The 11,742-nt window shown below is 36.1% G+C and overlaps 2 protein-coding genes across 10 annotated transcripts in view; both read right to left on the bottom strand.

Moving 5' to 3' along the window:
- On the bottom strand, positions 1 to 4,424 carry plpp5 (phospholipid phosphatase 5). Of its 4 annotated transcripts, none has more exons than XM_058788378.1 (8): positions 4,147 to 4,424; positions 2,938 to 3,050; positions 2,555 to 2,663; positions 2,347 to 2,437; positions 1,915 to 1,978; positions 1,597 to 1,721; positions 615 to 785; positions 1 to 533 (listed from the first exon to the last, which is right to left on the bottom strand). In XM_058788378.1, the coding sequence occupies exons 1-8, from the start codon at positions 4,384 to 4,386 to the stop codon at positions 364 to 366; spliced, it is 1,083 nt and encodes a 360-aa protein (XP_058644361.1). In that variant the 5' UTR covers positions 4,387 to 4,424; the 3' UTR covers positions 1 to 363. The 4 variants fall into 4 exon arrangements, with proteins under 4 accessions (XP_058644361.1, XP_058644363.1, XP_058644362.1 ...); XM_058788380.1 differs by having other exon boundaries at positions 4,212 to 4,349; XM_058788379.1 differs by having other exon boundaries at positions 4,143 to 4,163.
- Positions 4,425 to 5,081: 657 nt separating this feature from the next.
- Positions 5,082 to 11,742, bottom strand: part of nsd3 (nuclear receptor binding SET domain protein 3) — a 36,665-nt gene continuing 30,004 nt past the window's right edge. For all 6 annotated transcript variants that reach the window (XM_058788372.1, XM_058788369.1, XM_058788371.1 and 3 more), the window contains one exon: positions 5,082 to 8,580. In XM_058788372.1, coding sequence (XP_058644355.1) covers positions 8,288 to 8,580 — 293 coding nt within the window. In that variant the 3' untranslated portion in view covers positions 5,082 to 8,287. The remainder of the gene's footprint in view (positions 8,581 to 11,742) is intronic.

The raw sequence follows: 11,742 nt of genomic DNA, 5'->3' as shown, positions 1-11,742 counted from the left end.
TACATTAGAAATCGCCACAAACTTTATTGACAAATATATCAGGGTTTTGCTGTATAGATACACTGGACTGGAGATCTCTATAAATATGTCTGCAAAGTTTTAAAATTGACAGAGAAGCTGTTTTCACAGATATTTCTTCACTAGGATAGTTCACATATAAACGTCAAAGAGCTTGATAAGATACAAATTGTGCTCTACAATACACAAAACATTCACTGTGAATGTCTAAAACGGTATAGGAAGGCAAAAACGAGAAGTGCTCGTTGATTGACAGGCGTCACACATACAAAAAAACAGACATAATCGCAGCAAATGGCTTGGTAAACTTTCACACAGTATATGGTTATTGGTCCGGTTAAGTTTCTACAAAGGTAAGAGGTAGCCTGGGTTGACCTGCTTGCGTTCCTGGGCAGGAACCGTGGCCTCTCTCATTCGGAGGGGTCTGTGGCAGTCTGAGTCATTGAGAGCCGGGTAATGCTGTCTGTAACATAAGTGCGCAAAGGCCAGACCGAGGAGGGATCCCACCAACACATCTGGGAATGAACGGGAGATCATGTCACTGCCTTGAAACTCAACATAAAGGTAGGGCTGAGATGAGGATATGAAAATCTCACCTTGCCAGTGATGTTTGTAGTCACAAGTTCTGGAGAGGGCGATCATGACGGCGAAGAGGAGGGGGGTGAGGAAGGCACACAACCTCCAGGCTTTACCACGGCCAACCGGGCTGAAACAGTGCAGCTTCCCAGCCAAGTACAGGGCAGTGAAGCCCAGACCAGCAAACGCAACTATGACAACATAAAATGATTTTAGAGTCACAGGTAGCTGAACATTCTGACAATATATAACTATTTTATTCTAATGTATTTTTTCTATTCAAACGTTTCAGGTTGGAAATATTTTTAAAACATTTTTTTTAACAAGGACACCTTATTTATAAATAAATGAATAATAAATTTATAAATTATTAGCTCAGAGTGAAAGTAAAGATTTTAAAAAAAAAGATTCTATTTTTTGATCTTTCGGAACTTTCAAATATTAGATTTCTGATGACTGAAGTAATGATGCTGACAATTCAGCTTTGTATCACAGGAATAAATTACATTTTAAAATATATTCATTTAAATAATAATAATTTTTTTTTTTTTAATCACAATATTACTGGTTTTAATGCATTTTTGATCTTGGTAAGATTAAGAAACTTTTAAATTTATATTTTGATTAAATTGTGTTTATTTATTAAATTGACTTAAAATAATACAGATTACAATTTTAATACAGATTATAAAAATAAATAATTTTGATTGTATTTAGGGCATAACATAAGTTTAAAGTCCACATAATATCAAAATGACCCCTATTAACCTCTTTAAGACATCTTGCAAGTTTTATTGTGCTTGACTCATTTATATTGACTAAATATAAATAAAAAACATTGGTCATTGTAATCTTTGTATAAGATACTTTTTACAATCCAATCAATTTCAGGCAGACAAAAGTCCCATCTTACCTTTTTCTCGTTTCAGAAATATGTCAGATTACAGACGCAAAACTTTGTAAATAGTGTTTCCACTAAATAAACCCAGCAGCTGCTCTTACAGGAAGAGTGTCCACTCGGAAAGCTCTTCCTTCCCTCCATTACTACATCCAGGTCACCGCTACAGTGAAGCTCTGGGTTCATTTGGCCATCCGGGAAGCAACGGTAGAAGAAATCAGGCCGTGGCCTGGCAGGGAGGCAGAAATGAAGTTTAATGGGAAAAAGAACTAGGCCTGAGGGTATCAAGTCTCCTTTACTAGGCTTTCAATAAATGGTTCGTTTTTCTGTTCTCAAGGGCAGTCAATGGGAGATGTTCAAATGTAATGTAAAAGTATCTAGTGCAAAGTTAAAATTGTAATAAGTTTAGATTACTCACTCACCTGCCCACGACTAGCTTGATTGCATTAGTGAAAATTCCATTTAACACCAGGGTCAAAGTCACAGCTGTGTCATACAAACAATATACAGAGATTTATGTTAACTGGCAATAACACTCAGTATTATGAAATCATCATTTATCATAATCTACTATCATCAACAACTATATTTCACAATGATTTGCTCCAAATAAACATTACTGGGAAGCATACAACTGTTCTACAATATATGTACAAACAACATTATATTTTACTTTGGTATATATATATATATATATATATATATATATATATATATATATATATATATATATATATATATATATATATATATATATATATATATATATATACACACACACACAGTATGTAAATAATTATATATTTTGCTGTAAGATGCAATAATGCAGTAAATAATTTTCACACATTTCTTACCCAAAGATGCCTCTTTCATATCTCCCTTTACACCTTTTTTCAATAAGGCAAATAAGAAAATAACCAACAATGGAGTGAAGAGGGCGATAGACTGTTTCAAAAAGTTAATCAGAGAAAAACAGCAATGAGATTTCCCATTATCATCATCACATATGCATTTTATATTCAACTGAATTTCCATGGCTGAACGTGAGTTGTAAGCACTTACAAACATGAAGCGGGTAGGAACACGGTCCGTTTTGACGGGATGGAACTTATAGAGCCAGAGTTCCTCAGGCTGGATCTCACGGCTGAATGGAGGAAGCTCCTCAGTCACGCTACAAGAGCATAATAACAACCTGAGAGAACAATCCTCATCTCCACAAAACAGACAAACACAGGCACAGCTCAAGAGACTGGAAAATCCTTCCACACAGCTGCGAGAGAACCTGTCGCTCGCTTTATTGGGCGACAGCTCTACAAAATCGAACAAAAGACTAGCATAACAGGTTATGAAAGATGAGGTTACTGGTTAGATTCATCAAACCCACAAATAAAACTGGATTTGTAGCGTTTGTAGCGTCTATTTGATCAAGCAGAAAGTGTACTTACAGAAAAACACCTAAAAGCAGCAGCCGTATAATAACTTCAGCAATAAAGGCGTTATCAAAACTCTTCCTCATCTTTGGTCCTGGTTTGTCATCGACGACACCTCCACTTAAAACCTGGAAAAAGTGGAAGATGATTGTTGAATTAAACTGAAATAGTAATTTAAATACAAAGACAGAATTAAGGATCTGAGAATTCAAGATAAACTTCATCACCAACATGAAATGAGAAGATATGACAGGGAATGTGATACTTCAACTGGTTAGTATTAAAATAAACCCGCAACAAAAAGAAAAGAAACCACCAGTGTTATTTAAAAGGGGATTTAATATTACATTTATTGCGCCTGAAGCACAGAACCCTGTTAGAAAGTCCAGTTAAAAATGGTTTTTGGCTGGTTTATGATGATCATTACAAGCTGGTTGACCAGTTGTATCACAAACCAACCTGGCCACCAAGTATGACAAATTAGTAATTGGTTTGTTGTAGGTCCTTAATTAATGACCACCTTGTATCAACAAGAAACCATCCACCATGTTCTAAAACAGCTTAACCCCCTTAAGATAGTACGAACAGCTAGTTGATGGATTGTTGATGGTCCAAGATGGTCTACACTTACAGTTAAAACCAGCTGCTAGGTTTGGCGCTGGTCTACAGCTTCGACCAATCCAGCTACCATGTTCCAAAATACAGCTAGATTTAACAGTTTTTTTTTTTTTTTTCCCAGCATGAAACTCTAGAAAAGCTAGTTTAAGTGGTAGCTGGTTTCTAGCTGGTGGTCATTACAAGCTGGTTGGCAAGTTACCATGTTCCAAAACCCAACCTGACCACCAAGTATAACCAGCTAGTAGTTGTTATGTTGCTGGTCAACAAGCAATGACCACCTTGGACCAACAAGAAAACATTTACAACCTGTTTTACCACCTTAAGACAGTATGAACAGATGGTCCAAGATGGTCTACGCTATAGTTTAACCCAGCATTAACAAGATGCCAGTTTGTTGCTGGACTAAGATGCTCTACAACTTAAACCAACTAGAAATCAGCTACCACGTTTCAAAGTACAGCTAGATTTAGCAGTTTTTCCAGCACGGAAGAAAGGATCGATATTTCCTGGTGTGTCACGGGAGACAAACTGATTGTTAATCTGTAGGATGTGCTGCCACCAGCCGCGCGACCCTCCGAGCCACATCTGTGATATTTGCTTACGAACATTTCCGCAAACACGACATCGCGCATCCTCCGTCTTTTGTCTGCAGTTCGGAGTTGAATACCGACCTTCGGATTCTTTCCTTTTCCGTCTAAACCGCCGCCTTGTCGGCTGTTGAGAGCAGCCACCGGAGCAGAATTTCGTGAGGTCTATCATATATATTTGACATGTCCAGCAGCAGCAGCTGAGCGCCGTACAGAGCAGCGATGAAGAGGTCTGACGACGCAGTTCATACACTGACATTAACACGTCAGTCCTGTCGGGGATGTCCGATTCGCGAAGGAATCGTTCATTTGAACCGGTTCTTTTTACTGATTCGATTGAGCCGATTCGCAGAGCCTGTGTGAATCACGCGAATTTAAAGGGAGGTTATGAACCTTCCTGAACACTTTGGAACTAGTTTTTAAAATATCAACATTTTCACTTCGAAATTTATCAGAGTAAGTTCAAGTTGTCAAAATTAACATTTGTTTTGTTTTTTATTCACTTAAACCAGCTGTATACTATATACTTTCGAAGTATATTAAAACTCCATTAAAAAGAATATATTTTGGATACATTTTAAATCGTTCTGAGGGTTTACTGTTGTTTAAGCAAATTAATGGAAAAATTAGTGATAAATGGCAGTAATATTTAGCTAAACGTTACTTTTGTGAACACGACGTGATGACTCGAAAGTATCATTGAATCACGAACGTTTCAAAAGAATCGATTCGGAAATATCAGTCGTAGATTATAATGAATCATACGCCCTCTAGAGACTGTTTTAGCCCCAACAATTTTTGCACATGCAAATTTCCTTAGCCACTGGACCCTATTCAAAGCAAACACAAAAAAAATATGCTCATTTAGCAAAGCTTTATCATACACCACTAAATATGTGGCGACGCCAATTACGACAAACTCAATTCAGATGCGGATTCAAAGAAACACTTGAACATTCATTACAGTTTATTGAAGTCAAACCAGGCAAGTCTGAAAACGTTTAAATCTGTGGAATGTTGCTTAAAGTACTCTCAGAATAAATTATGAATTCTGAAGAAATACATCTCAAAAGTTGGTCAAATAAAATACAAGAAATGTACAAAATGTTTCTAGGTTCACAAACATTCAGAAGCAATATTACAAGCATTCTTATGACACTACAATATAATGACAAAGGAGTTCTGTTTTTTTTTCCCTTTCGTTTTTTTTTAGCTGTTGTCTATGTACAGTTGATCAAGCATCATTCTCCTACACAATGCAATGACATAGGCTACATAACATAGCCAAAGAAATTTCTATCCATGAGTAGTACATCATTAGAAAACTTGGAGAGGACATACATTCTACCCAAGCCATATCATTTAGGATAAGTTTTATTCAGTTGGAGTGTGTAATGTGATTCAATGCGCATGGTGAAAAATATTACAATATCACATTAATCTTTACACAAACTCAGTAACTCAGTAGCAAGAATTAGTAAACAGTCTATTTAAAAGGAATGTGAAATCAGTACACAGAAATCAAAGTGTAAGCTGGTAGGCCACCACCTTTAGTAAATTTAGTTAAGCAACACAAAGAACATGCTCGGATAGCACAAAATGATAATGACAACTTCAAATACACATAAGAAATGTACACAAAGTACAGTGCACTGACACCAAACACTGGAATCAATGGAGGTAATACACTTTTAACATTTGATGCGGCAAAATCGATATAGCAACAAATCAACTACAGTCAGATCAGTGATTGAACCACTGCATAAACAGAAGAAAAGGGTTCAAACAAGCCGTTCCGAAAAAGTCATTGGCAATTTCTAATGATCATCTATATCTGATAAAACATGTAAATGAAGGCCAAATAAAGAAAATAGAAATGAAAATCAGTACCAACAGACCAGGCAAAATGTGCTTTGCATCCTGCCAACTGCAATTTTCTTGATCAATTTCATTATAAATTTAAGGGCAAATATTGGTGTTTCAGGAACAAAAGTGCCTATGACCTCTAAAAAAATAAAAGTAAGCTATACAAAAATAAATGTAACTTATAAAAATATCGCATATCAGAACATAAAAAAAGTATTGAAGCCCTTTCCTGCCACAGAATAATAAAATAAAAAAGGTAAAAAAGGACTTAATTAAAAAAAAAAAAAAAAATCAGAATTGTGAGATATTAACTCACAATTCTGTCTGAAAAGTGAGATAAAAAAAACAACAACTACTTTTTATTCCATGGCAGAAATGGGTTTCTACACAAAAGAGACCCAAAATGCCTTCCATGTTTCAAAGACGCAGATGCAAGTAAGAGCGTACAGTATTTTCATAAACATACAAATCTCAGTTTGGCAGTCAAATCGTCAGAATTCCTTAAATTTGCTGTCGGATGTAAGAATCCATTACAGATATCCACAAATAACACTCCATTGCGAGACAAAAATAAAAATAAATACAGACTTGAACAAAGGCAAAATGGACACGATTCAAGTAAAATGAAAACTTGCAGCGCTTTCCCTCCTTTCCATAAAGTGACAAACATACTGGTGGTGCCATCACGTATAATACTTGTACTGTGGTTTATAAAACCTTCATGTGAAATGACTAACGAGTAAGTATACAAAGCCCATGTGCCGAAGCTGTCGAGATTCGTCGATTCTTCATCCGTGCAAACTGTGGCACAGCATGACTGCACAGCTACCAGTAACAAGAGAGTAACAGCTCCACTTTACAGCACAGGCATCAAAGCTATTGAGTTTAAGTAGATTCACATCAAGTACAGTCACAGAGAGGAATATGCTACACTCTGCCGTAAATCGTACAGCCCTCCCACGTTACATGACAGTTCGGTTTTAGCGAAGTAGCGCGTGTTAATACAACCGAACGTAACCGATGAGATAAATGAAAGTGTGCAGTTAAGGTAAGGTTTGATACCTTTGAAATGAGTCTTGACTGTACAGCAATGTACTAGGCGTGAAATATGAATCTCAACTACTGAAAACATAACAGTAAATCTGATTATATTTACACTTTGGAAACACAAATGTAAACAGAAAAAAATAGAGAGGAAAAAAAAAGAAAAATCACATTAATTAAAGATTGTACTCACAGTCTCACAACTAGCGCTGTTCAGAAAAATGATATGGGTTCCTTGTAGTTGATATACAGACTGGCACCTGTTCAATACTCACAATGGTAAATATTCGTTTAAGACACATGGCAGTGTTGGAGTATATGTGGCTTAACACTACACCATCAAACGTTACCGTTTGTACACATCAGAACTGATCTTCTTGGGTGACCGATAGTTATTTCTAACACTTATAACTTTGAATTATGCTGCGTTGTTACTCAATGGACCGAAAGATGACGGCAATACAGTACCGGCCAAGCAATAATGCAATTTTGCTGACAAAAAGGGCACATTTACAACAATACGTTTAGTGATATCAAATTGACTAATACAGATGAATAATACTGTACATTGTGAATGGATGTAAACATCGACATAAATATATTAATGGTTATATATCTTACAAATCACAAACTCACTGGAATGGGGCGGCAGTTGAACAAACCTCTTATGTCTTTTGAATCACTCTCATTTTTTTGTTTTTTTTGTTTTTTTAGATGTTACCACGACAGGTTCATATTCAGAAATGTAGTGAAATCCTACCGGCGAGGGGCGAATGGTTGCGCCCGACACATATTACAACAGTCTTTGCTATTTACATGAGGTACATAAATAAAGTTCTTGGTTTAAAGTGTTTATAGAGTGTTTTTAAGTACCATAGATGTGGAAACTGACTTTGCTGCTGAAAGGCGTTGTTTTAACCGAGAAGGGTTTTTTTTGCCGAAACCGAGCACGTCTGAAAAACAGTGAGAACTAGCTGTGAAATTTTGCTTATAAAACCAGAAACGAGTAGCTTACATTGTTATATAAGCCCGTATGAATTTGACATGAGGCCGGAAATTGTGATATGTTCGAAAAAAATTCATACTAGCTGCTGTAGATTTGGAATGAATCAAACCAGTTTATCAAGTCCACTTGGTTTAATTGAAAAGTGGACCAGCTAGCTGCATGTATCTACTCTACGGTTTGTTGTAGTTTGAACTTTCATGTACTTTGATGTGGTTTTCAATGCTTCCTCGGTGCTTTGGCCCAATCACTCTCCCTCTCCCTCCTCGTCATCGTCGTCGTCTTCCTCCTCCTCCTCCTCCTCATTGCCGTCCCCCTCCTCGAGCAGTTCCTTCTTTACAGCGACCTGGCTAGGGCTAACCTGAGGCCCTAAGGGTCTCTGGGGGTCGTGGTTTGAGCAGCAGGGCCGGTTGTCCAGGGCAGACACTACCAGCTGTCCTCTCTCGTGCTCTCGGCAGAAGGAGGCGGGGCAGAAGTGACAGGAGGAGAAGGCCGCGCGCTGGCACATACTGCACTGATGCCAGGGGCATTCCCACCGTCCTGAGACACACAGAAAATACAAATCAATCATACAACATCTAAGTGGCTCAAGAGAGAACTTCTGCTGCCCTCATATTGGCAATTTCTTTCTAATTAACAGATTAAGATATGCAACATTCCATACTGTCAGTTGGATTAACATTAGGGATGCTCCGATCAGGATTTTTGCAGCCGATACCGGGTACCGATTTCTTGTCATGGTGATCGGCCGATACCGATGCCGATTCTGATGCTTCAAGCTTTATAACATACGTAATAATGTTATATAAATAATCACAAAAAATATTCCTTATAAAGTGAACATTTTAATATGCCTTTAAAATAGGGTTTATGCCTAACATTTTATATATATACAGGGCTCGCAAAATTTCTAAATCCCTGGTAGCCCTTCGGGCAGGTACTCTTCAGATTTTGGTAGCCGAAAATTAATTTAACTAGCCGAATTAAAAATTACTATTTTATTTATTTATTTATTTAATATAGAAAGTCAGATAGGAGTTTAAATGTCAATCAAAAATATTTTCAATACACAAATATCAACAAATATGAAGGAAGGAATTTTATTTCACTATTTACAGGGTATCTGCAGAATTTTTAAAAAATATATTTAAGGCAATTTATGACCCATTTTAAGAGCTGCACAAGTAAAATGAACAGAATGAGCGGGGTTGGACAATGTCTATGGTAACATACAGTTTTGAGCCATAAAATGACATGATTTACAGTTCAGATACAGGTTTTCACAAAAACAAAAGTCTTATACAACAGCGTTTCAGGCTATAGGCCGTTTTTATGAAAAGGGATCAATCAAACATATAAATTGTTAATTTAAAACGTATAAATATTACAGTCTTAATTGTTTAGATTTTTAGAAGGCACATCAACTTCTTTCTCATTTACAACTCTATGTGTTTGTTACGTAAAAACATGAGTTGATATCTGCATTGATCTGACCATAAACAGTAAGAAAGGCTTATTGGAAATGCAAATTCACTCTCTGCCACGAGGTGGCGCTTTAGGAGCGCTGAAATATTGCGGTTTCCCCGGAAACGCTGTACACAAAGCAGCTCAGCGCTCATAAACGCTGCTTTATCAGGAATTATAGTTAAAATGAAATTAAAATGCCAACGTTTTTGAGGACAGTCGGTTACCTTCAGAGACATTCACATAAAGACATCCGCGCCGCGTTTTGACTTGAAACGTGCAGCGCTCATTATTTATTCAATGACATCATTGCCTTTTGAAGTTTAATCCTGCCGTATCGCGCGACTCTTATCTTTCCGTCCCCAACTGTAAGACCTCTTGTAATTATAATTAAGACATTTCTTACACCATTTAACATATTTAAAACTTTTTATGGCCTTAATTTTGATACAACTCACTTTCAGAGTTTTTAAGGACCCGCGGGAGATCTGTATTTAAGGAGCCCGTCGGGCAGGGCAGTGATACATTTTGGTAGCCCGACTGGAAAACACAATAGCCCGGGACGTCAGGCTAGCGATTTTCGAGCCCTATATCTATCTATCTATCTATCTATCTATCTATCTATCTATCTATCTATCTATCTATCTATCTATCTATCTATCTATCTATCTATCTATCTATCTATCTATCTATCTATCTATCTATCTATCTATCTATCTATCTATCTATCAGGATACTTAATATAAGACAAAAATAAATACAAACAAAATGGAGCAGTCTGATGCAACCCACAAGGTTTATTTAAACATTACCCAATAGTAATGTTTTAGACAAAATAAACATTTAATTTCCTAAAACTGAGAAGTCTGATGTAACTTAGGGTGTATTCACACCAGGAAAGTCATAGTTCACTTGCTTTGAAAAAATTTTTTTTTTTGTTGGTTTGTTTGGTGCGGTTCGCTTTCACACTGCCCTTTTTGCAAGTGAACCAGAAATTGTAAACAAAACCACAGGTGTGCTAAGATCATCTGTTCATTGGACAGAAATTCTCAAGCAGGGAAAAACAGGAAGTGCAAAAACAGGCTAATCATGGAGATCTTTCGTAGTGCAATTTTTATTCTTTTACTGATTTGCTGTCATGAGATAAAAACACAATATGAAGAAACTTATGAGCATCATATATGAGACAATGTCATACAATGTTGTAATTACGACTTGCCAAAAATAAAATCTATAGATATGACATCAGTGAAAAATTAAATAAGCCGTAATTGTTGCTCATAAAGGGTATATTTTTATTTGTGTGCACTCACAATATCAAGAAAACGTGCTTTTCTAAAATAAAGAAAACTAATAGGATGCGCTTCCGTCAAAAATGAACAGTAACTCAGTGAATATTTTCCTTACAGACATGATGAATATATCTATAGAAAGCTTTGAATTACTACAAAACGAAATAAATAATCACAAAAATATTCCTTATAAAGTGAACATTTTAATATGCCTTTAAAATAGGGTTTATGCCTAACATTTTATATATATACAGGGCTCGCAAAATTTCTAAATCCCTGGTAGCCCTTCGGGCAGGTACTCTTCAGATTTTGGTAGCCCGAAAATTAATTTAACTAGCCCGAATCAAAAAATTACTATTTTATTTTATTTATTTATTTAATATAGAAAGTCAGATAGGAGTTTAAATGTCAATCAAAAATATTTTCAATACACAAATATCAACAAATATGAAGGAAGGAATTTTATTTCACTATTTACAGGGTATCTGCAGAATTTTTAAAAAATATATTTAAGGCAATTTATGACCCATTTTAAGAGCTGCACAAGTAAAATGAACAGAATGAGCGGGGTTGGACAATGTCTATGGTAACATACAGTTTTGAGCCATAAAATGACATGATTTACAGTTCAGATACAGGTTTTCACAAAAACAAAAGTCTTATACAACAGCGTTTCAGGCTATAGGCCGTTTTTATGAAAAGGGATCAATCAAACATATAAATTGTTAATTTAAAACGTATAAATATTACAGTCTTAATTGTTTAGATTTTTAGAAGGCACATCAACTTCTTTCTCATTTACAACTCTATGTGTTTGTTACGTAAAAACATGAGTTGATATCTGCATTGATCTGACCATAAACCGTAAGAAAGGCTTATTGGAAATGCAAATTCACTCTCTGCCACGAGGTGGCGCTTTAGGAGCGCTGAAATATTGCGGTTTCCC

Source organism: Onychostoma macrolepis, chromosome 10, assembly GCF_012432095.1.
Source record: "Onychostoma macrolepis isolate SWU-2019 chromosome 10, ASM1243209v1, whole genome shotgun sequence".
Taxonomy (NCBI): domain Eukaryota; kingdom Metazoa; phylum Chordata; class Actinopteri; order Cypriniformes; family Cyprinidae; genus Onychostoma; species Onychostoma macrolepis.
This window is presented reverse-complemented; position numbering and strand designations above follow the sequence as displayed.